At 48.3% G+C, this 26,251-nt stretch overlaps 1 protein-coding gene across 3 annotated transcripts in view; it reads left to right on the forward strand.

The window, feature by feature from the left end:
• Nucleotides 1-26,251, forward strand: part of LOC146808495 (transient receptor potential cation channel subfamily M member 2-like) — a 1,799,999-nt gene that overhangs the window by 1,720,641 nt on the left and 53,107 nt on the right. For all 3 annotated transcript variants that reach the window (XM_085623580.1, XM_085623581.1, XM_085623582.1), the window contains one exon: nt 22,336-22,446. In XM_085623580.1, the coding sequence (XP_085479706.1) occupies nt 22,336-22,446 (111 nt within the window). The remainder of the gene's footprint in view (nt 1-22,335; nt 22,447-26,251) is intronic.

The following is a 26,251-nucleotide window of genomic DNA, read 5'->3' on the forward strand; positions in this document are numbered from 1 at the left end:
CTGGTTGAGAAGAGTGTCACACAGGCCCACGGCACCTCTCTCTGTGTGCTCCCCTTTGTCTCACTCTCAGAGTAGACCTTCTCTGTCAATCAGGGGGCCAGGTCCTACACCCCAATCTCCATGGGTTACACCTTCATGCATGGAGATCAAAAGGGGCAATCTGAGTCCCTTCCACCAGAGGCGATCAATGTGATACTGTCAGCCAACTTTCAATCAGCTAAGTGGGTCTATTCAAGGAACTGGAATACGTTTGTAGCTCTTGTGTGCAGGCAGGGTCACTGACCCATCGAAATCAACTTTGGATAAATCCTCCATTCGCATTATCCTTGGCTCAGTTAAGGGATATATTGCAGTCTTATCAGCTAGTTTATGTCTTCCAGACCAAAATTCCTTATTTAAGCCACTGGTGATGTTTAGAATCCTGAAGAGTTTGGCAAACATATTTCCACTAGTCCTTTTTGCCATACTACAATTGGACAATAATTTACCACTGACATTTTTGGGGTGCTTTGTTTGAGCCCCTACATTGTTGCCAGTTGAGGCTTCTCACATTAAACATTTAGCTTTTGTTTGAGCTGACCTCAGATCATTCAGTTAAAGGACTGCAGGCTCTGAATGCCCTTCTTTCCAGATGAGCTTGTACTGCGTACAAAAGCAGCTTTACTACCAAAGGTGGTGTCCCCTTTCAATCTGTGGCAGTCTAGCATCTTTCCCACTATATATCCACCCTACCAAGATGTAGGAGCTGTTACGTATGTTGGACCCCTAGTGCGCTGTAAGCTTCTGTATCAGTCACATGCAGGAAATCAGGTATTACAACCAACTCTTTATCAGATACTTTATCAGATCAACAAAAGCAAGGTGGTTCAAAAGAGAAATCTTTTCCGCTTGTTTATAATGTGAATGAAGACCTTCTACACACTGGAAAAAAACAGTTGTCTGAGGGAATTCAGACCCATTGCACCAGAAAAGCCTTCTACTACAGCATTAGCTAAAGGTGTACCAGTAGTAGAGATCTATAAAGTGGCCAGGTGGGCATCCCTCCACACTTTCGAAAAATACTATTGTTTGTATTCTGAAGTGAGGAGGGATGGCCACTTCATTCACTTTTACTTACAGGATTTCCTTATTTAAGAAAAGTTTCACAGGTAAACAAGTAGGACTGGGAAAGATGTGTGAGAAAGGAGTATTAATGTTGTTTCTTTTATTCTGTACCTTGTGACCATTCAATCCTCAAATAACTATTGTGTAGTAGATATTAGCTGCTCTACCTGTTAGGATACTGTGGTAGAGTAAAGAGAATGAATTGACTCTGTTGGTTGGACCTTTATTTCACTGTTTTGACTCTTTATTGAGCTCATTTATTTCTAAATGTACAATTAACATGCAGGAATTTTCTATCTGATAGAGACCTCTAGCCGCAGATTCCTTACCTTAGAATAATCCCCAGGCATTAGACTGGTTGTAGAAATATTTTGTGAACAGTACCCCTGCTTGCTGGTAAGTGGCGTAATTCAGCTCCATGTGGCGTCATCCATACTGGAAGTGACATGTGTGGTGCCTATATAGACGCCACCCTAGCATGCTGACGTCAGTTCTATTCTTTCTGCGCCATTTAGTGCAGATCTAGCAAAGAGTTACCCCAGTTTGTTTTTTGACTGAACCTTTATCGACTTTGTCAAGATTTTGTCTTCTGGTGCATCAAGGATGTCAACTACGAAAGCTGGTTTCAAGCCGTGTGGCAAATGTCATCTATAGATGTCTGTGACAGATCTATATTTGGTGTGGCTCTGGATCTTGGAGCTTGACCATGATGCAAAGACCTGCATCGACTGGCGTGTCATGTACTCCAAGACCTTGAGGGAGTTGTCCATCAAGCTGCTCACCATTCAATGCCACTACACTCAGGATCTTAATCAAGAGTAAGGTCCTGAGATCGAATGTGGAGCCGCTCTTGACTTTCCTCGTCTTAGTCAAGGTCGTTAGCGAATGCAGATAAGTCCCACATACACAAGAAGAACAAGATGTTGAAGAGATCTTTGACTTAACCACAGTCGTTGAAGCCATCTGATGAAACGAGGGAGCATCTGCATTCGAGGTCTAGCTCTGTGATGGAGCCTGCGCCTGGATTGTCTCCACACATCCCAGAGTTTCCGGGAGCTGGAGCAACCTCTGCCCAGTTGCAAGAATTTCCTGAGGCCATGCACTTCATGTAGGTTCTGCCCACAGCCGCTGGAGTGCCTTCAGGCCTTACAGGTTCTGGGGGGTCACTACTGGTCTTCTGCCATCAGGATTGCCCCCAGCACCCATCAGGCCATTTGGATTTATTGATGGATCTAGAATGGCACCAGTTGAGCTATATCAACCTTCCACGGCGCCTGCTCCAGTGCCATCCCCAACGCCATCCTTGACCCCTACACTGAGCAGGACAGTATCATCCGAGGCCATCTCCATTGGGAGGCAGACTCCCCCTGACAGAGCCAGTGCCTTATTCATATGGCCTGGATTGAGAGACGAATGGGAGGGGTCTGTGGACCCCTATGAATACCAGTTAGAATATCCTGAGGGCAACTGGTATGATGATCTGGCTGCACACCTCCTGGACACTGGCCTAGTCTCTCCCTCTATCGTGGCTAGTCCTCATTCTTGGACATGCCCTTTGATGTCTCTCAGTTGTTTGGATGCAGTAAGTATAATTAAGACCACAGACAATTATGGGTACGGTTAGGAACAGAGTACTAGAGATGAAATATGGAGGCAAAATCATGAAAATGGTAATTTATGATGAAAGCTGGCAGGGCATGGGGACAAGAGATGAGGGATGCTGCAATATGCAAACACAAGTCACAAGTGAAGCAGGGAGAGCTCAGTGTGCAGGCCACAAAGTAAAATAGAAGCATGCTGTTTGCAACAGTAAGAGTATAGGCCATTGAAGCAGCAAGGATGTTGAGATTAGGGCAAACGATTAGATGAAAGCAGGCAGAATCCATCAATAAATCCATATTGGATGATGTAAACATGTAGTATTCAGCAATGAGAGCACAGAAGGTGATATAAGCAGGCATGATGAATGAGAGCACAGAAGGGGATCAAAGTAGCCTGTATTCAGCAGTGAGAGCATTCAAGATGATACAAGAAGACAGGATGCAGCAATGAGAGCAGAGAAGGTGATATAAGCAGAGTGGATGCAGCAATGAGAGCACAGAAGGTGATATAAGCAGACTGGATGCAGCGATGAGAGCACGGAAGGTGATGTAAGCGGGCAGGATGGAGTGGTGAAAGCACAGAAGGTGATATAAGTAGACTGGATGCAGCAATGAGATCACAGCATGTTATATAAGTAGACTGGATGCAGCAGTGAGAGCAGAGAAGGTAATAGAAACAGGTAGTATGCAGCAATGGCAGGTGATATTGTGCGAAGCTGGGTTTCTGTTGCAGTAACACCCCCACTTTTTGCTAGACTACTGATGCACTTTTGACTTGATGTGCCCTGGGTCTCTGCCAGTCAGGTTCCTAGGGCCTGTGTTCCTTCCCCCAAAACCGTACCCAAACCCAATTGGCATCTCTAGCGACAGGTTAGACCCTGCTAAATGGTACCACAGGTGGCCAGGACACTGTGACCAGGGAAGACCTCTAAGGGCTGCAGGACCTATTGTGACACTCTTAGAGCCCAGTACCTTTACACACACACCCATTGCAGGCTGCATGTTTTGGTGCAAAACAAAGTGAAGAGACATGCCTACAACCCACTGCCCTGGCATAGATCAGTCACCCCTCTAGCTGGGTGCCCTATGCCAGTGGTGATGGTACAGGTGCATGAGACCTGTACCTCTACAGTGTCTAAGTTCATTCTCATACATTGTAAGTGCAGTGATACCATTAAGAGTATATGGTGCTGGGAGCTTGTCATTACGAACTCTACAACACCGTAATGGAAAAACTGAGAAGTTTGGTATCAAACTTCTCAGCACGTTAAACCCACACTGATGCCAGTGTGGGATCTAATGAAAAATGCACTCAGAGGGCATCTTAGATATACCCCATTGAAAAACGACCAGCCTCTGGTGGGTTCCCTGACTGGTAAACACCAGCCTGCCACCACGAGATATGTTTTGGACCCCTAGAGTGGGAACCTTTGCTCCCAGAAACAAAGCCTTTCCTGGGCGGAGGTGTTCACACCTCCCCCATGCCAGGAAGAGCCATCTGTGGCAGGAAGACAGGCAGGAAAAATTAGCCACCCCAAAAGGTGTGCCCACCTCTGCCAACCCCGACCCTCAGGTGGGGGAGGCAAGGTGAAGCCCCTCTTCAGTGCCTGCCATCTAGCAGATGGCAAACATTCCCCAATCAGGATTAGGGATTGTGCTCACTCCCCCACATGGGGTGAGCACACCAAGGGTGTAGTCACCCCAGTTGGTCTGAAGTTCAGTCTTTGAGTGTGTGAATTCATTTACTGACTGAGTAGGTACAACAAAATGCTTAACACTGTCCTCTGATAAAGCCTTACTGCTCGACCACACTACCACAAATAGAGAGTGAGGTGCTATCTACATTACCGCTGCCTACCTTTTGGGTTCCACTAGACTCTGTGCACACTATACCTCACTTTGGTATAGTATATACAGAGCCAGCTTCCTACATTGGTGGATCAGTGGTGGTATATACAACTTTGCATTTGGTGGACTACTTGGTTACCATCTGATCACACAACAGAACTCTTAAATTGTCTTTAGAATTCAGATTTTTTCAAATTGCCATTTTTGCAAAATTACTAAAAGTCTTGTTAGGGCCCTAGTTAAGTCCCTTTAGAATTTTAGAAAAATAAGATTATTTTTCCTAGAATTAGAGGGGATAGAAACTTTTTTTAACAATGTCTCAAAACACGAACCCAGCTATTAGTGAAGATAACCACTAAGTCATAGAGGACCAGGTTGAGGCTCGACCTCAACCCTTACCTTCACTTGCCTTTCAAGGAGGTGAGGTCCCTAGCAAAATTAAAAACATAACCGTGGGGTCCCAGCCCACCAAACAAAAGCTCCAGGAGCTGTTGGCTAGGTATGCTAAGGACCACCCATCTGAAAATGGTGAAGGCCAATCAAGTGACGAAGAAGGAGGAGGGCATGAGGAATTAGACCGCCCCCCCCCCCTACTTCATAGGGAGAAAAGGGCACAAGGGCCCCTCACTCCAAGAGTAAACCTCTTGGTACCTAGTAGCCACACAGGTCGGTCAGGTACTACTGAGGACATTGAGGACAGTCTCAATGAAGAGGACATCCTGCTTGCCAGATTGACCAATAGATTAGACCTAGAGACAAAACTCTGTCTCTAGAAAAAGAAAGAGCTGAGATGGGCCTAGGAACCATCAATGGTGGCAGCAATTTAATATATGTAGAAAAAGATGGATCCTATGATCCCAAAATCCCCAAAGGGATTGTCCCTAAATTTGAGGATGGTGATGATACCACCAAGTGGTTCACAGCCTTTGAGAGGGTTTGTGAAGCCATAAAAGTGAAGAAAACTCACTGGGGTGCACTCCTTTGGGAACTGTTCTCTGGTAAGCGCAGAGACAGACTTCTGACCCTTACTGGGGCAGATGCTGGGTCTTATGACCTCATGTTGAGAACTCTGATTGAGGGATTTGGACTCACAACTGAGGAGCATAGAATTAGATTTAGGGGGGCTCAAAAAACCCAGAGTCAGCGCTGGGCGAAATTTGTAGACTACTCAATGAAAACAGTAGGTGGCTGGTTGACTCGAAGCAAAGTGCAAGATTATGATGGTCTTTCTAATTTGTTTATGAAAGAACACATATTAAGTAATTGCATTGATGAAATATTGCATCAGTATCTAGTAGATCTAGGTCCAATTTCTCCCCAAGAATTGGTAAAGAAGGTGGACCATTGAGTCAAGAGAAGGGTGACTAGGACGTCCACTGGGGGTGACCAAAAGAAAAGAGTTACAAAACCTCCCCAGAGGAAAGGCAGTGAGCCTCTTTAAGATAAAAGAAAGGAGTCCCAAGTAGCCCCCCAAAAACCTATCCAGGAGGGGGGGGGGCCAAAGACACCCCACAAACCAAAACTGGGTACCCAGGTAAGAGTTAGGATCCCAACAAGGTGTTGTGTCACAACTGTCAAAATACAGGACGCCACAACAACGACACTCGCTGTCCTAAAAAAATTACAGCCCCTGGTGTAGCTCCAGGGGTTGCCAGTGTAGCTTTGGATGGTGATACCTCAGATGAGGAATTCCTCCTAGCCTTCAACTGGAAGCTTGGTCCAAAAGGTGAGTTGCAGATTCCAGAGGGGAGTAGACACTTCCACCACCTACTGGAGAATGGAATCCCAGCCACTGCCCTGAGAGATACCTGTGCCAGTCACACTGTGGTGCATGATAGGTTGATTCTCTCAAACCACTATGTACCATAGAAACACAAAGAGTAAGGGCTGTCCCAGGGGGTGTCACTGTTAGGCCTGTGGCTGTAGTGCTGTAGAAATAGGTGGGTCCCTTAGATGGAGAAAGTTGTTCATCAGTAAAGACCTCCTCCTTGATTATCTCCTTGGGAACGACCACCAAGAGGTTGGTCTGAGCCAAAGAGAGGTACGGGTCCAATGACACACCTCAACCAAGAAACCTGGGGGCTCACCCTGCAGTTGGTGCAGCTAAGCCCCAAAAGAAAAAGAATACACAGTTTGGGAAAGGTGGACAACTGTTAGCCACATTTCCACTAGGTTAGGGAGATTGTATCCCAGTTAGGGAGAGCGCCAAAATTATTGGCACTGGTGAAGTCCCCCCAGCCAGCAAAAAGACCTGACTAGTCAGGCAAATGTCCAGCCTGAGGTGGTGGCTCCTCAGCTGGCAGAACAGAGGGTGGAAGAAGGGGGCTCACTACCAAGTGTTATGACCCCCTACCCTAAAACAGCAGACAGGCCACCAGAACCCAAAGAAGCCTGTAAGTTAGCCACTTCACCTACCAGTGAAGGGCTAATGGTGTGGTTCTGGACACGTACAGCTGTCAGTAGCCTCTGCTGGGTGTTAGCCTTCATGGCAGCACTGTCCTTGGCATGGTGGCCTAGCCCCCTGCCAAATAGCAAGGTAGGCCCCCTGACCTGATCGGTCAGGGTGAGGTCGCTAAAGCTGTGGGTAACCTCTGTGGGTAAGCTGGGATTTGCCCTAGGTAAGATAAAATTTTCAGAGGTAGGAACCTCTGAACCCAAACTAAAAAGGTGAGGTGAAGACACTAAAAGGCTAGGAAAGAAACATTGGGAATTAGGTCCTGAAATTGTTGAGGTAGGCCAGCTCCCCAAAGGAACTGACCTGGACAGAAGGATGTAAGGCAGAGTACGCCCTGCAACTTTCAACCCACTTTCTCTACTCTTCCTCGCCTGAAAGACTAGAAAGACTCTCCCAGAAGTGGCTGAGTCTCCTGGCCTTTGGACTGGGGGTGGGGGGCTGGTGTGAGAAGCTGGGTTGCTGTTGCAGTAACCCCCCCACTTTTTGCGAGACTACAGATGCACTTTTGGCTTGATGGGCCCTGGGTCCCTGCCAATCAGATTCCCAGGGCCTGTATTCTTTACCCCAAAACTGCACCCAAACCCAATTGGCATGTCTGGCTACAAGTCAGCCCCTGGTAAATGGTACCACAAGTGCCCAGGGCACTATGACCAGGAAAGACCTCTAAGGGCTGCAGCTCCTATTGTGCCACCTTTAGAGGCCTGTACTTTTACACACACACACACTGCCATTGCAGGCTGCTTGTTCTGGTCCAAAACAAAGTGAAGAGTCGACATGGCACCCAACCCTGGGTGCCATGCCTATAACCCACTGCTCTGGCATAGATCAGTCACCTGGGTGCCCTATACCAGTGGTGAGTGTACATGTGCATGAACCGTGTACCCTACATTGTCTAAGTCCATTCTCAGACATTGTAAGTCCAGTGCTGCCATTAAGAGTATATGGTGCTGGGAGTTTGTCATTACGAACTCCACAACACCATAATGGCTACACTGAAAACTTCTCAGCACATTAAACACACACTGATGCCAGTGTGGGATTTAATGAAAAATGCACTCAGAGGGCATCTTAGAGATGACCCCTGAAAAATGACCAGCCTATGGTGGGTTCCCTGACTGGTTCACACCAGCCTACCACCACAAGACATGTTTCTGGACCCCTAGGGTGGGAGCCTTTGCTTCCTGAGCCCAGAAACAAAGCCTTTCCTGGGCAGAGGTGTTCACAAGAGCCATTTGTGGCAGGGGAGCTTCAAAGGCCTGGCAGCCTTTTTAATGTGACCCCCAGCCTCTCCTGCTGTCAGGAGCAGGCCCCCTTCCTTTCTCCCCTCCTTTTCAGCGGGAAGAAAGGCGTGAAAAATTAGCAAGCCCAGAAGGTGTGCCCACCTCTGCAAACCCCACCGTTCAAGTAAGGGAGATAAGATGACGCCCACTCCTCAGTGGCCACCATCGTGCAGATGGCAGGCACTCCCCAATCAGGATTAGGGATTGTGCTCACTCCCCCATGTGTGGTGAGCACACCAAGGGTGTAGTCACCCTAAGGTCAGTAGCCCATGGGCTACTGACCTCAGGACCCCTAAAACGCCCCCTAAATACTGTATTTAGGGAGCAGCCCGGAACCAAGAACTCATATTCACACTACCTAAGAAGAAAAAGGATGAAAGAAGACGCCCAGCAGAGGAGACTGCAGAGAACAACTGACTTAGCCCCAGCCCTACTGGCCCGTTTGCAGTTTCCAGAGATCCTGCCACAAAAATCATCTTGTCCTGCAGCCAGCGACCTCCAGAACACCTGGAAGGACTGACTGCCTTCAACAAAGACCGGATATCCTGTGAATAGCAGCTCTGTTCAGAAGAAACACCAAAGAAAGACTCTGAGCCTGCTGAGGAAAAAGAGACCCGATGCCTGGAGCCACCACTGCACCCTGCGGCCTACGGCCCGAGTTCCAGTGGCCCACTGGTCCCAGCAAGGTATCCCAGCGCTCCAGAGTCCGGGTCCACCATGGGTTGACCTCTCCAGGACACCCTGACGTAGCCTGCAGCCTCTGCACGGAGACCCCTCCATGCGGTAAGGTGAAATCTAACCTTAAAAGACACCCCTGTAACTAGCCATCCTGCCCCCTGGAGAAAAGAACCTGAGGTGCACCTACGTCCCCGAGCCCTCCAACTTACCTGCCCAGCTGTTGGTTCCTCCCGGATGTCTTCCTGGACCGATCCTGCAGCTAAAAAACAAAATTTAAAATCCCCTTTGAAAACAACAGGGTACCCGACGCCAAAACAGCACTCTGCACCCACCCGCCCCTGCGCCGTTGCGGGTGCACTTTGTGTGCTAAACCAGATCCTCCTTTGCCCTGAGCCTAACACCAGGAGCTTGGCTCCCACAAACCTTGTGGCCTGCCCTCCATCAGCTACGAACCTGAGTCCCACTATCCCCCATTGGATAAAGATTGGGCCTCAGCACGCTGCACCCGGCTGCCCTAGTGCCACTGAGGGTGTAAAAAGAGTGCATCCTTGACTCTGGGGGATCCCTGAGTCTATCCCCAGAATACTAACTTCCACTACAAAGTACTTACCTGCTAACCAATAACACGAGATAACATTGACTGTTTTACTATGAAAAGTTTGGAAAATCTAAGAAATCCTTTAAAACTGTACCTAAATAACCAAACCATTTTCATTCATTCAAAATTCCAAAAACTTTATTGCGATTGTTTAAAATCATAAAAGTACAGTCTTAAAATCACAATTTTCATAATAAGAACATATTCCAGTCAATTTAAAGGTACTAATGTCAGTGAATAATAATCAAATAACACTGAGGTTTGGCAGTATTCTAGCCACACTTGATACCAAGATATCAGTGGATAATTTTGCTAGTTAATTTCCTGCGAATTAACCACATTGAAATCAAAAACTTGGAGACTGAAACCACAGTAAGTGGGTTTGTGTCGCTTGTCAGAATCCTAAAAAAATCAAGGTAGCTCCTAACGCCCAGATTTAAGCATAACTGTATAATCCATTTTTTCCGGGTACCAGCATAAGCCGGACAAAAAAGCACAACATGAATCATGGATTCCTGTTCGATTGAACAACCAGGGCATGCATGATGTAATCCAGCCGCCCATCGATCATTAAATGAATATAAAGGAAGGGTTCCGTATCTGAACTGTACATATAGCTTCTTTGCTAATGTTGGCTGGATAACATCAAGTTCAGGTACAAAGGCGTATTATGGTTTAACATCAAGGAAGGCATCAGTCAGACTTGATGGTTTAGCCGAGCTGTAAGCTTTCATTAAAAAGTAATCTTTCAGTATTGTGGCAAGAGATTTCTTGGTAATGCCTGAGATTGAATCCTCTGGATTGTCCCAGAGGTATGCAAGACCAATCTGATTAAGTGTCTGCCTAACATACTGGAGCCAGGGGATCTTATCGGCTCCTAGTGTACCCAGGATTACTTTAAGTTCGTCTCTATAGCATGCCAACTCGGTTGTACTCCAAATCCTCCTCCAATACATCAAAGGCCTTGAGGCAGCAACCTCTGAAATGGGGCGAATATTTAGATCCAACCTCAATGGCATGAGCGGCGTATTATTTGGAAGGGTTAAGAGTTTCCTAATAAAATTGTTTTCGGTACTGACCATATCATTTGTAGGAGTATGGCCCCATAATTCAGCCCCATAGAGTGTCGAGGACCTGGATTGCACAGTGTAAATTTCGAGGGGGGCACTTATGATTTTTAAGCTACATTTTTTATGAACTTTAAGGATGCCCCCTATGGCCTGGTTGAGTTTTAAGTTTGCTTTAAGCTTTTGAGGAGACCATCCCATTTTGTCATTCGAGGTCAGGCCTAAATACTCAAAAGTAGAAACCCGATCCAAAGGGATACCTTCCATCATGGGGTGTGGGTAGTTGGAAGGTTTTACGTTAAAGGCCATATATTTTGTTTTATCTATATTGACCACCAGATTCCTTTTGTTGCAGAAGTTGGTAAACTGGTTCAACACCCGCTGCATGCCCATCGGCGATTTTGACAACAGCAAAGTGTCGTCTGCAAACATAAGTGCAGGATATCTTCGAGAGGCCAATTTTGGGGCATCTATGTCTGTAGTTCCCAAAAGTTCATCAATGAGCCCGTTGAGAAAAAGTGAAAACAGAGTTGGGGCAAGGACACAGCCCTGGCGCACACCCTTCTCTACTGGAAAAGGGCCGGTCAGGTGACCATGTTTCCCGTAGCGAACTCTGGCATAAGTCCCTTCGTGGAGAATCTTCAATTGGTAGCATAGATAAGGTGGAACCCCCATAGCTAGCAATAAATGCCAAAGCTGATTGCGGTCCACCATGTCAAATGCAGATTTCAAATCCACGAAGGTCAAATATAGACTACCCCCCTTCAATATAACGTGTTTCCAGTATAGGATCTGGAGCCTAAATAGTTGGTCCATAGTTGATATTTTGGACCTAAATCCTGCTTGAAGTGGGGTTAAGATGTTATTCTCCTCGATCCAATTCTGCAACCGTTGCAGGAGAAGTCTCGAATACATTTTCTGGCTCACGTCTATAAGGCTTATAGGTCTGTAGTTACCCGGGTCGAGGGGAGATCCCTTTTTAAAAATTGGGATAATTTCCGCACCCAACCAGGTAGATGGAACCGGTAAGCCCAGCAGGATAGCATTGAAGAGAATTAGGAAGTAGGGTGCCCAAACTGTCCTTTCATCTCTATAAAGGTCCCCAGGAATCCTATCTAGCCCAGGGGCTTTATTTGGTTGAAGATTGTCCAGTGCCAAATCCACTTCCATTATCGTCCATGGAGGAGCATCCCAGCATGGGTCCAGGGTCAATAAAATTGCAGGGGGATCATCTCTCCTAGTGGTGTTATTGGAGTAGAGTTTTTTGAAATGCGATGCCCATGCATCTTCAGAAACATTGGGGTCAATCATGGTTTTACCTTCCGATTTCCCAGTGTGAACAAGGTTCCAAAAGGACCTTGAATCTTTTACCATAAGGGCTGTTCTAATAGCAACCCATCTTCCCTCTTCCCACTCAGTTTTGGCACTAAGGATTATCTTCCTGTAGGCCCTCCTTGCTTCCAAAATATGTTGGCGATTGCCTGCCTTAATAGCCTGTAGTAGTTCCTGTTTAACTACCCTACAGCCCTTTGTAAACCACGGGTTTGTGTTCCCCTGCTTCTTTGGGTTTACTGTACCTACTTTATAAAAAAAAACACACAGTATATCAACAAGATCCTTATGAGTTTTAGACAAATCCATAGTTCTACCAGTCGCAGGGTTATTAGCTTCCATTTTGAACACCCTTTCAAGGAGAGGAAGAATATTTTGGTACATACTGGCAATGACTGAGTCAGACTGTTTTACAGTAAGCCAGCGTATCCGCTTCCCCCCTTGGATGACTCTTGTATTCCCTACTGGGAGAGTATCTTTGTCTGGCCCTGCGTTCAACAGTTGGAAATTCAGATCTACTATCAGGGGATCGTGGTCACTCTCCATGCGCCTAATTATTTTAAAATCCAGCACTTTGGGCCACAGATCTAGGCTAACCAAAAGATAATCAATTACAGATTCATGTCCCATTCCCCTATAAGTTGGCTGCCCCGGCATATCCCTGTTGAAACGGCCATTACATGCTCTCAAGGAGAATGAGTAGGTGAGAGAGGTGAGTTGAAGGACCAGGGGAGTCCAGCGTTTAACTGTATACATACTGGTGGGTGGAATAGATCTAACCTCATCTTCCTCATGTGAAATTGGGGTTTCTCCACTCAGGGGCTCGAAGTGGCAATTGAAATCACCTCCAATCATCAAGACAACATCATCTGGGAGAGATTCCAAAAGAGATGACAAAGACTCGAGAGTAGATGATATACCACACCGACAAGTAGGACGCGAATAAACGTTAATAAGTGCAATCTTAGGGGTCCTCCTGTGGGACAAAAGAATACATATTAAGTCTCTGCTATTGGTTTCAACCCTTTTGATCTTGAAGCCAAGGTGAGTGCCCACCCAAACACACAAACCCCCCGAGGGTCTGCCTTTTGGACCTTTTAGGGCTGGTAGCATAAAGGTAGTGTACCCCAATCTATGTGTGGGTTCCACTGTCCACATTTCCTGTAATAAACAGATCCCAAAGAGGTCTATAAAGGAACACCACTCTGGGTTGTCAATATTGGTAGCCAGGCCCGCGAAGTTCCAACTAAGAATTTTAAGCGTTCTATCATGACAGGACAAATCGTTTGCGGAGTTGGTCTGGGTGGGTAGAATATCAATAATTTCTGATGGATACATCTGCCAGTGGATTCCTCACCTTGTGAATATCCCCTGCGCCAGCATTCCACGGAACTTTTCTTCCCCAGCATTCCACGTCGACGTGGGCGACGTCACAATACATCGGCTCCGCACGCGACTCCATACGACGTCATCGGAGCCATAAGAAGCCCACGTCGGCGTGGTGACGTCAGTTCCCTTTTTTCCGCGCCGTCGACGCGCAACGGTTTTTTTCCCAGTGCTCTCTAGATACTTTGTAATCTAGTGGTGTATTCTTGTTAAAATTGGTATGTCTTCGACGAGGAAGTCGGGCTTTAAGCCCTGTAGGGAGTGCGGAGGCCTGATGTCCATGACGGATCCGCATCAGAACTGTCTATGGTGTCTCTCCTCTGATCATGACGTGGATGAGTGCGGGTGCTGTAGGAGCATGAATCCTAAAGCGCTGAAGGAGAGGAAGACCAAACTCTTCATGAAGAAGATCGGTGAGGAGAAGAGAGGGAGGAAAAAGGAGAAGTCCAGGCGAGAGTCTTCGACTTCGAGGTCGTCGAAGTCGAAGAAGCACCATAAGAAGAGGAAGCATTCTTCTCGGCGTCGGTCCTCGAAGTCTAAGAGGTCGAGGTCGGCTTCGCCTCGTCGACGTCAGAGCAAGGTCTTGTCTCCTTCGCCTTCTCCTGATAAGTCTTCGAAGTCTCCCTCTCCGAAGCGGACTCCAGCTCGTTCCCCGACGCCGTCGCCGGCGCCGTCCAAGGCTTCGACTCCGGGTCGGGTGGAATCTGATGTGGAGCAGGAGCAGGAAGAGTCTGTTCCGGTGCCTGGTGACTCCGCGGCTCCGGTGGAGGATTCTGAGGAGCCGACGCCGGTGACTCCACAGGAGGATACAGGGGCAGTTCCTTATCCCCAATTCCCGGCTCCAGGTACGGATCCTTCGGGATTTCTGAATGCCATGTATGGCATTTTTCAGAGAGCATCCTTCCCATCCGGAGCACCAGCAGGTCCCGTGGGTCCGATGGCGTTTTCTCTGGGAGTGCCGCAGCAATACGCTCAGGCTCCTTTTCTGCCCTTTATGCCGATGGCGCCTTCTTGGCAGTTTCCGGCGCCGGTTGGGAATCCGGCTCGACCTCGGATGGATGGTCAATCTTCGGAGCCTTCTTTGACGCCGAGGCCGACTCCATCGACGCCGCATCCGGCGCCGCCGACTCCACCTGTAGCGCCTCCGACGCCGATGCCTTTGGCTCCACCGACGCCGCGTACGACGTCGACGACGCCGGCTCCCCGGAGTCGATCGAGACGGGAGGCCCAAAGGGTTTTGGAGGAGGAAAGATTTCGGGCTGAGGTGGAAGAAGGTGAAGTCGACTCTTCTTCGGATGAGTTTGGAGGTATAGAGGTGGCAAGTGGTTTGGATACCACCCCGGAGTGGGAGCATGCTTCTGCGAGGTCTTCTCCACCACAGGAATTGGCGCCCTACCATGTTGTGATCAAGAAGGCCGCGGAGTTGTTGGATCTGCAGCTGCCCTCTGTGGAATACAAGTCTAATCTGCTCACGGAGGTGTTGCACTCCCCGACGTCGGCTTCGGAGCCTTTGCTTCCTTTCAATGAGGCTCTCTTGGAACCAGTGTTGGAGGTGTGGAAGAAGCCTCTGTCAGCTCCAGCTGTTTGCAGGCAGGTGGCAAGGAGATACAGGGTTGCGCCAGGAGACCCGGATTTTTTATCCACGCATCCTTCTCCGGAGAGCCTAGTGGTGCAGGCTTCATGTTCTAAACATGCTTCGGGTGCTTTCCCCCAATCTCCTGCTGATAGGGAGTCGAAGAAAGTTGATCAGGCGGCCAAAAAGTCTTTCTCCTCAGGAAGTATGGCGTTGAAGTCATCAAATGCTACGTGCTTGCTGGGGCGTTATGTTCATGCCCTGATGGACTCTATAAAAACTTTGGCCCCTAAGTTACCTGAGGGGGATAAGTCGTCCTTCATGGAGGATGTGGCGGACACTCAGGCAGCTGCCAGGCAGGTGATCCAGTCTGGGCTGGATACGGCGGACTCTGTGGCGAGAATTATGGGTTCGTCCATTGCCGCAAGGAGACAAGCTTGGCTCCGTTCCTCAGGGTTTTCTGCGGATGTCCAGGCCACGCTGGTGGATCTGCCCTTTGATGGACAAAAGTTGTTTGGGGAGAAGGCAGATTCTGCCCTTCAACGTTTTAAGGACAGTAGGTTAACGGCGAAGTCCTTGGGTCTGCAGGTTCCTGTGAGAGGTTCAACTTTCCGTAAGGCTAGAGGATTCGGAAGGTCATCCTTTCGCTCCTTCCGACAGCCACAACAACAGCAGCAACAACAGCAGCAGAATCCCCTTTATCGCTCCTATAGAGGGAAGCAAAGGGGTCGGAGAGGTTCTGGTCGCAACCCCTCTTCTTCTTCCTCCTCCTCCTCTGCTCCAAATGAGGCTTCAGGGAAGCAGCCCTAGATCCCCCATCCCGGATCATGTAAGACCTGTGGGGGGTCGGGTGTCCTACTTTCTACGGGGTTGGAAATCTGTTACAACCGACCTTTGGGTTTTGAACCTCGTAGAGACTGGGTACGCCCTTCCCTTTCGGGAGTTTCCTCCCCCTTACCCTCCTTGCCAAGGTTATTGCTCGGAGGACCACCTGCTTCTCCTGCAGAAAGAAGTTCAAGCTTTGTTTCAGAAGGGTGCAATAGAGGTGGTTCCGGAGCAGGAAAGGGGTCAGGGATGCTACTCCCGGTATTTCCTGATCCCCAAGAAGGACGGCAGATTGCGTCCGATTCTGGACCTCAGAATCTTGAATTTTTACCTGAAACAGGAGAAGTTCAAGATGCTGACCCTTGCGCAGGTTCTTCAAGCGTTGCAGCAAGGAGACTGGATGGTGTCGCTCGACTTGCAGGACGCGTACTTCCATGTCCCAATCCTGAAGTCGCACAGGAAGTATCTCCGTTTTACGGTTGGGTCGCAACATTATCAGTTTGCGGTCCTCCCGTTTGGTCTTACTACTGCACCTCGAGTCTTCACAAAGGTGATGGCAGTGGTGGCTGCTCATCTCAGGAGGTCGGGGATTCCGGTTTTTCCCTACCTGGACGACTGGCTTCTGAAGGCAGAGTCCCCAGAGATGGTGCAGCGTCATCTGCAGGTGACAGCTCAGCTGTTGTTCGACTTGGGTTTTTCGATCAATGTGCCCAAGTCTCACCTGGTGCCCTCTCAACGCAACCTGTTTATAGGGGCAGTACTGGACACTACTGTGTGTCGAGCATTCCCTCCTCCTCAAAGGATTCTCGACATTCAGGAGATGGTCCCTTTATTCCACAGTGGAGCGGTTGTTCCAGTTCTGAAGGTCCTTCGCCTGCTCGGTCTGTTCGCTTCCTGCATTCTGTTGGTCAACCATGCACGCTGGCACATGAGGGCGCTCCAGTGGTGCCTCCGCAAGCAGTGGTATCAGCACAACGGGGATCTCGGGGAGTCGATCAAGATCTCCGGAGAAGCTGCAGCGGATCTGTCTTGGTGGAGCGTGGAGGGCAATCTGTCCCAAGGAAAGCCCTTTCATCTACCTCCATCGGTGGCCACAGTGATAACGGATGCCTCCACCCTAGGGTGGGGGGCTCATCTGGGGGATCTGGAGATCAAGGGTCTTTGGTCTCCAGAGGAAAGGTTGTTTCATATCAACCTTCTGGAGTTGCGGGCGATTCGTTTGGCTCTCAAGGCCTTTCTCCCTTCCCTTCGCGGTCAGTCAGTTCAAGTCCTGACGGACAACACGACCGCGATGTGGTATATAAACAAACAGGGAGGAGTAGGGTCTCTTTGTCTCTGCAGAGAGGCCCTGCGGCTGTGGTCCTGGGCTCAGGACCATCAGATTTGTCTGATGGCAAATCATCTGGCCGGGGTGCTGAACGTGCGTGCGGACAGTCTCAGTCGGCAGTTCTCCGCCGACCACGAGTGGAGGCTCCATCCGGAGGTAGTTCGTCACGTCTTTCGGACGTGGGGAACTCCTCGGGTGGACCTGTTTGCCACCCGAGAGAACGCGCACTGCCCGTCATTCTGCAGTCTCCAGTATCCGATGCAGGGGGCGTTGGGGGACGCGTTCCAGTTGAGTTGGGGTTCACGACTCCTTTACGCGTTTCCTCCCATACCCTTGATTCCTCGGGTTCTGAGGAAGATTCGCCAAGACCGGGCCCAAGTCATTTTGGTCGCCCCGGACTGGCCAAGAAGGGTGTGGTATACAGATCTTCTCCACCTCTCCTCGTGCCCTCCGCTCCGTCTCCCTCTGAGGGCAGACCTCCTCTCGCAGTCGGAGGGGCAGGTTCTACACCCCCACCTCCAGAGCTTACACCTTCATGCCTGGAGATTGAACGGGGCAACCTGAGTTCATTCTCTCTCCCACCTGATGTGGTGGACGTTATTTTATCGGCCAGGCGACACTCCACCAAGTCCGTATATTCCTACAGGTGGTTTAAGTTTGTAAAGTGGTGTGGAGAGAGGTCCGTTGACCCTTTAAAGGCTCATCTTTCTGATGTGCTACAGTTTGCTCTTTCCTTGGCTCAGCAGGGCTGTGCTGTGGCCACGGTCAAGGGTTACCTTTCGGCCTTATCGGCATTTCTGTGCCTTCCAGATCAACCTTCGTTGTTTAAATCTCCGGTTGTTCTGAGGTTCATCAAGGGCCTTACAAACATGTTTCCTCCTACTCCATTTGTAATGCCTCAGTGGGACCTTAATCTTGTCTTAACCTTTTTAATGGGGTCCCCGTTTGAGCCTCTTCATAATTGTCCTTTGAGGCTGTTGTCCTTTAAGGTGGTGTTTCTTGTAGCCATAACCTCGGCAAGGAGGGTGAGTGAGCTTCAAGCTCTTAGTTCCAAACCTCCTTTTCTTACCTTACATGCTGAAAGGATGGTTCTCAGGACCAGGGCTGCTTTCCTGCCAAAAGTTGTTACTCCTTTCCATTTGGGGCAGTCTATTACCCTCCCTGTTTTTTATCCACCCCCTCATCCTTCCAAGGAAGAAGAAAGACTCCATCGCCTTGACCCGAAGAGGGCTATGAGTTTTTATTTGGATAGGACCAAGGACTTTCGTATGGATGACCAGCTTTTTATTGGCTACGTTGGTCGTTCTAAAGGTAGAGCGGTGCACAAGCGCACGCTGTCAAGATGGATTATACTGACCATCAAGATCTGCTACGCCCTGGCTGGTAAGACTCCTCCTGAGGGTATTCGTGCTCACTCTACTAGAGCTAAGTCTTCAACATCTGCTCTGGCCCGGGGTGTTCCTGTGGCAGATATTTGTAAAGCCGCGACTTGGGCCTCCCTTCATACTTTCGCAAAGCATTATTGCTTGGACTCTGAGATGAGGAGGGAGGGCCACTTCGCGCGCTCTGTCTTACAAGACTTTCTGGTATAGAAAGGTGGACACCCTCCTCCGGGAGTGGGGACTGCTGTGGGAATCTATTCACAAGGTGAGGAATCCACTGGCAGATGTATCCATCAGAAGAACAAGTTACTTACCTTCGGTAACGCTTTTTCTGGTGGATACAGTATCTGCCTGTGGATTCCTCACCAACCCACCCGCCTCCCCGTTGTCCACCTTTTTGTATACCGTGGATTAGGTCTTGTTTGAAATGCTTATATTTTCTTTTGTACATTTGTAGGAAATGCTTGTTTGATTAGCATTCCCTTGTTTTGTATGCTATGTATATGTATTGGTTTTCTATATACTGTGTATACTTGGGTTTGTCGTTGGTTCACCTGTTCGCCTCGAAGGCACGGAAAAAATGGGTGGAACTGACGTCACCACGCCGACGTGGGCTTCTTATGGCTCCGATGACGTCGTATGGAGTCGCGTGCGGAGCCGATGTATTGTGACGTCGCCCACGTCGACGTGGAATGCTGGGGAAGAAAAGTTCCGTGGAATGCTGGCGCAGGGGATATTCACAAGGTGAGGAATCCACAGGCAGATACTGTATCCACCAGAAAAAGCGTTACCGAAGGTAAGTAACTTGTTCTACAGGTAGATTATTGGGTATATCCTCCCAGTCAGGAGGTTGGATGGAGTCATCCCTCCCAATGCTTACGCCAGTAGATGAAATAACCCCAGCGTCCAATGGTTCTATACCCATAGGTGGAATCACCATTGGGACTCCATAACCACCTTTATCACTATTCTCAAAACAGGAGAGATGGAAGGTAGATGATGATTACCTTGCGTCCTTAGTCATTCCACCTCATCCAAGGAACTATACCTATTATTAACTGGAAAACCTAAAACTTCATTGTCGGTCATCCTACCCCGCATGCCATCAACGAATTGCCCTCGATCATAATGGTTACGGGGCGGTACGAGAGGCCTTAGACGAGGAAAGGAGGGTTTGTTAGAGGGAGAATAAAAATAATCTAAGTTAAATGTTTTGATGTTGGAGGTTACATTATCGAAGATAGGACTACATACTTGATCAACTACCTCAGGGTTTTCAAAGTTTACAATAACACAGTCACCTCCCACATCCTTTGGTTTGTGACCCACCCAACCAACTCTCCTAACAAACAGAATAGGTGAACATACATTCCTAGGCAATGGTCTATTAATATTCAACCAATACATGACTTTGTTTTTAAGTTCCTGAAATGATTCATGCCTCTCAGTAGCCAATTTGGGGACACCAGTCAAAACGACCACATAAGGGGCACTTTCTGGAGGAAGATCAATGCGTAGTAAGTCCATGGGAGAAGGGGCCTCATCAGGAGGTTCTGGACAATGATTGTTAGTTGATAAGATAGTATCAGTCACATTTGTGGCATTGGGCAAAGTTATCCCCCGCTGTAAACTTAGGTGTGGATTACATGGTACTTCACGTTGTTGTATCTGCTGATTATCAGATGGTTTTTGTACAGTAATAGGAGGACTAGAAGTTTTAACTTGATTTTGGCATAATTGTGAACAAGGTTTCAAGTCCTGTAGGAGATTGGCATTTTTATCCATAGCAACCTCCAATGCAGCCAACCTATTCTCAATTGCTATTAATCTATGCTCAAGCGGTTGTATGGCTGATGTTAACACTGTAGACATTTTCCCAAGTAACAGGTCTATATCAAGTGACTGTGGAATTATATCAAGAGGAGATCGCTCTGTACAAGTTGGCTGGGGGGGAGCTATAGCTGTAGGCAAGGAAAAATCCAAAAAATCAGAATTCGGTTTCTGTAGTTTTTTCCTCCTGCCTTTTGGCGAAATCCCAGTTCGTTTCCTTTTAGGGATGGTACCTACTTCCCGAACTGGGATTATAGGCAAGGTGGAGGGAACCTGTTCAGAGAATGGTACACTTGGTGCCAAGTCAATAGAACCTTTAGCGGGAACAATAGTTGGAGTTACTAAAGAAGAATGACCACTATGTGAGCTCATAGTAGAAGGAGTGGAAGCAGGGACAACAGGAGAGCGACTATGCGCAATTGAGCCCAGTGAAGAACGTTTAGAAAGGACCGGCTCCATGGACAACCGTCGCTCGGTAATTGCTATTTCATGTTCGAGTATTGAAGAAGCCCTTACGATAAATTTATCGAGCGTTCCCGCAACGTGGTCTGTGGTAGTAGGTTTCATGCCTCTTTTGTTCACCATTATTCACCAACAAATTAAACAAGGATTAAAAGTACTCACTGGATGGGTGGAAGTGAGAGAGTGGGCCCGGTCCGGTCTCTCTCGGGCACGAACGGGCAAAAACGGGTCCGCCCTTGGCCCGGGCTTCGCCCGGCACGCACCCCGCTCGCGTCCTGCGATGCGGTGAGATAGGCCAGTGATATCCGGAGGGCAGAAGGCGGGTCCAAGCGGGAAGAGGACACAGGTGGAACAGGCAGGGGGTTGTGGTCCTCGCAGTCCCGCGACGCTGTTAGCCCAGGAATCAAAGCAGAAAGTCTACTCCTACGACCGGCACCCGCGAAGCAGGGGCCGGGAGAAGTTATCCGTGCTCGGGGGCAGAAGGCGGGTCCAAGCGGGAAGAGGACACAGGTGGAACAGGCAGGGGGTTGTAGTCCTCGCAGTCCCGCGACGCTGTTAGCCCAGGAATCAAAGCACAAAGTCCACTCCTACGACCGGCTCCCGCGAAGCGGGGGCCGGGAGAAGTTATCCGTGCTCGGGGGCAGAAGGCGGGTCCAAGCGGGAAGAGGACACAGGTGGAACAGGCAGGGGGTTGTGGTCCTCGCAGTCCCGCGACGCTGTTAGCCCAGGAATCAAAGCACAAAGTCCACTCCTACGACCGGCCTTTTACTTACCAGTTTACAGGAAATGTCCCAGTGCAGTATCCAGGTATACTGCACTGTGTAAGAAAAGTAATCTGAAAAGTAACTTACTTGGTATTCTACTAATAAAGTCTTATATAAAGGATATGCACTGTATTCTGAAAAGTATTGCATCATCAGTAACACTATTGTAATCAAATCAAAGTACATTTACAATTGCAATTCAAACTGTTTACAAACTGCATTACTACTGTAAAGTATTTTTTGCTTACCTGTGCCAGGCTTGCTTGGTTCTCGAAGATAAAATAAGTAAAAGAATATTTTTATACAAAAACAATTGGTCTGAAGTTCAGTCTTTGAGTGTGTGAATTCATTTGCTGACTGAGTGGGTACAACAAATACTTAACACTGTCCTCTGAGAAAGCCTTTCTGCTCGACTACACTAATAGAGAGTGAGGTTCTATCTACTTTACCTCTGCCTACCTTTTGGGTTCCACTGGACTCTATGCACACTATACCTCACTTTCATTTAGTATAAACAGAGCCAGCTTCCGACAGATATACGTAGACTGGATGCAGCAGTGAGAGCACAGAAGGTGATTTAAGCAGGCAGGTGCAACAATGAAAGTACAGAAGGTGAAATAAGCAGGCAGGATGCAGCAATGAGAGCACAGAAGGCGATGCAAGTGGACTGGATGCAGCAAAGCCTGCACTGACACTAGAATAACAATGAATGGGATTAGCCAGTTGGGGGGCGGGGAGACCAAATGGAGGCCCAGAGGGGCCAGTCCCTAAATCTGTTATTGCCAATGTAACACCAGACTATTTGTTGATTTGACCCTCCCAGGTGTATAAAGGTTACCTGGATGACCCCGGAAACACAGATGAAGCGTGGGTTGAGATACGCGCAGTGAATGTGCACCTTGAATCCCCAGAAGATTTGAAATTTCTGGAATCGGTAAGAACTTGTTTGTTTGAACCTCATGATAATCTGTGAGTCGGAAAAGAGTTATTTAAGTGTGATGACCTTGTTTTCATCCATTTGGGCCATTATTACTTAGCGCAGTTGAAGTGTACAATTACAGTTCACTATGTTGAATGGCCTTGCATAGATAACTACTGTGTTGCTCATAGAATGGCCTTTGCAATGTGAGCCAGAGCATGAGAGCAGTAGGACCTGCAGAGATGAAGGACGTGGTTAGAAGCAAAGAACAGGACAGTAGCTGTGTATGCTTGCAAGCGTTGAACCAGGATGAACAGATGAGGTTGATGCTATAGCAACCGTCCTCGGAAATAGGGAAAAAGTGTCCTTGTGGTTAAACAGACTAGCCCTGTACAAGCAGCAAGCTGTGACCTAGAACATGGGGCTAAATTGGCCTTTCTCGTAATTTGTTTGGTATATTCACACACCCATAATGTAGAAATTGATATCCAAATATGGAAAGTATGTTGCCATGCTGGTGTATCCTGCTTTATTCTTTGTGTATTGGGGAGAGGATGTGGCCGAACAGGCTAGGGCTGTCAATCTCAAATCTGGGCCCAGGTTTGAGTCTCGACAATGAAGCTCAATATCCTGTGATTCTGGGCAAATCACTGAATCTCCCCGTGCCTAACAAAAATAGTCATTGGCATAGCCAATAGGTCTTGCATTTGGGACCTTATAAGTGTTTAGCCATGCAACAGTCGGTGTAGTTGCGCCAAGGATATTCTGCTGCATAACTAAATACTTATACGGTCCAAAAAGTGAGACCTATTTGCTATGCCAATGCTTGTTTAGAAGGTTCTCTATAGACAGACCATATATCTGTAAAGCATTCCTAACAAATTGTAAAAAAGTTATATAAAGACTATGGGGCTTCCACATGCACGGAAAATGACTACGTGAATCTGATGCAGCCATAAATCTCTGTTCACTGATGAATAGTTGCTTAAATGTTATATTCATTGGAGTGTGTAAGTTTATATAAATTCAATGGACACTCGCTACGCAATTGCCTATAATAGGTGGTTCCTCAAACGTTATCCGCGACCCCTTGTGGCCCCACTTAAAAATAACTACTTAGTAACGTCAAGAATCTGGAGAAAAGGGTAGACAGGTCCAAAAGTAAAACGTCTTTTCTTATTCTAGTGTTTACATGAGCCCAACAACTTATCATTCACTTATGGAGACATCACTTCATCTCTAGGATCATGCTTCCCATGCATGCCTCCCAGTCATGCTGTCCTTGCCTTTCTCTCTCACTATGAAGCTGAATGCCTGTTTCTTGCACGCCTCTCAGTGCATACTTCCCTGTTACCCCATGCACCATGCTAAGTTTATCAACACTTTGCTCTCTCTCTCACTCAGCGATAGTGTTCCATTCACTTCCCATCAAAGCCCTCCACACGTATATTCAAATGCTACCCTAAATGCTTCTCAAGGAAAGTGCCAGCCTCCAACCTGTTATGATGTTGTCATTCCACTTCTTTACTATCGCATTACTGACGCTCTCCCGTTTCAGACGACATGCCCCCTCATATGTCCCCCCCTTTTCTGGTGTATTCCTGCCAGTCCCCGCCCCCGCCCCCCAGTCATTAATTGTGTCATCATGCCTGGCTCTGCGCTGCTGCCTTTATGTCTCCCGCCACACCCCACTTTCCCTCAACCCAACCCCCTTTACCTCCTTCTGTGGACGCTGCTAGCCGCTGGCGGGGCAGGTGCTTTGCACAAACTGGGACTGGACGACCCCAGCTCTGCCGGCTTCAGGTGCCCGCCGATGAACTTAAGCCAGCGCTGAGCCTGTGCAGCGCCAGAAGCCTCCATACTTCCGTGTTGTCCAGAGCCTGGAAGGTGAAAGGTTAGCGCGAGACAGGGGCTTCCCCAGCATGCACCTCACTGCATTCCTAGGCCACCGGCCCAGTGCAGCAGACTGCTGCGATTGGAAGAGAAAGATTACATGTGACCAGTCACCAGAACCAAGGGAAAGAGGGTGACAGCGAAGAGGCGAATATGACTTCTGTCATCCACACACCACCCCCAGGGAGCCGATGCAAGGATGGTCCAGCAGAGGGATACTGGGAAATGAAAAGGGTTCTCATCCAGGGGATACTCATCAATAGTCATAATCTATGAATAATACCCGCCCATGTGCGGGATCCCAGAGCATAAAGAAAATACATATCTATACATAAATATATGCATATGTGAAAACATATACATGCAGCCTAAAATGTTTCAAACATGACAAAAATGCTGAAATTACATAGGTTTGCCTTGTAGTACCCCTAACCCATAAGGAAAAAAGGAAGCACTAAACAATTGTCATACAATAATGCATTATTGCCATAAAGCAAAATTGTAATTGCAGGCATTTGCCTGTAGGCAGCAGCAGAGTACTAAGAAACAAAGAAATCTGACACCTTACCTTTAAGGCATTAGAGTAGGGGTACCGTGCCTTTAAGATCTGCAGGATACCCCTTGCTCCCATGATGCACCACAGGTGGCAGTTAGGTCAGTTCTTTTTTCCGGCTCCTTCTATGAGGATCCTGGAGCTTGAGCTCTTCAGTTTTTTGACTGAAAGTGATTTATTTGATATTTTCTCAGAAAACTCAACATTTTCTGAATCCTTAAGGCTTATTCTACTGGTTTTTTGGTCTATCACAATTTTTTTCCAGTCAGAATGCCTGCCTTATTCAGGAAATGCCCTTCCTGGGGCAATAAGATGGCACTGGCAGATCCACACTCTGTGTGTATTGTGTGTCTTCCATCCTCACACAATCCTGACCAGTGTCCCCACTGCCAGAAATTTTCCAGGCGGACTCTGCGTGACAGAGAGCGCATAAAACTTCATGCCCAGCTGGAGAAGGACAGAAGCCATCATGGAGGTGACCATGGAGTCTTCAAACCACCTTCTGCAAGCAAACAACACTGAAAACGGCGACATATCACCTCTCATGAGTCCAAAAGAAGAAGGTAACAGGAGATTCGCCGTCGAAGTAGCCGTCGAAGAGACCCAGACACTCCTCAGCGTTGAGGGACGAATCACCATCTTTTTTTATTTTTTTATTATTTTTTTATCTTATTATTATTTTGCAGCGAATCACCATCTTGACGTCGAGATTCTCCGCCGCATGCAAGTAAGTCGGCGTTGAGACACAGCACTTCGGGCTCGAAGGCTGGGGGTCCTGACAGACCTGAAAAGTCTCTGTCGATGTCGAGGCTTCCGTCGACGTCGAGACACTCTCCTCCACCCACGAGGGGGTCGGCGTCGAGAGTCACGACGGCGAACATCTCGCCGCAAGTGGGCTTGTCGACGTTGAGAGCTTCGTCGAAGTCCCAACACTCGACGTCAAGAAGATCGACGGTGACTCGGCACCATGGTAAATCGACGTCGAGATCACCAGGTCGACGGCGGAAGTCAATGTCGAGATCGCCCCATCATCGTAGGCGATCGATGTCGAGATCACCAGGCCGACGGCGAAAGTCGACGTCGAGTTCTCCACATCGCCGTAGGCGATCGACGTTTAGACCACCGTTGAGAGTGGGACGGCGTTCCCATAGCAGATCCCCTCGATCGACGCCGATGGTGACACAGACTTCATCGACGTCGAGGAACAAAAGTGCAGTGGCCTCAGAGGAGATGTCATCTGGGGACCAGTCATCATCCCCAGGACTGCATATTGAGCAAATTTCACCGGAGAAATCTCCTAAAGCTGGAGAGAAGTACGGTCTGTCGCCTCGCTTGCTGGAAGATATTGGGACAGGTGACTGCAGGAGTCTGGGC

Source organism: Triturus cristatus, chromosome 8 (assembly GCF_964204655.1).
Source record: "Triturus cristatus chromosome 8, aTriCri1.1, whole genome shotgun sequence".
Taxonomy (NCBI): Eukaryota; Metazoa; Chordata; class Amphibia; order Caudata; family Salamandridae; genus Triturus; species Triturus cristatus.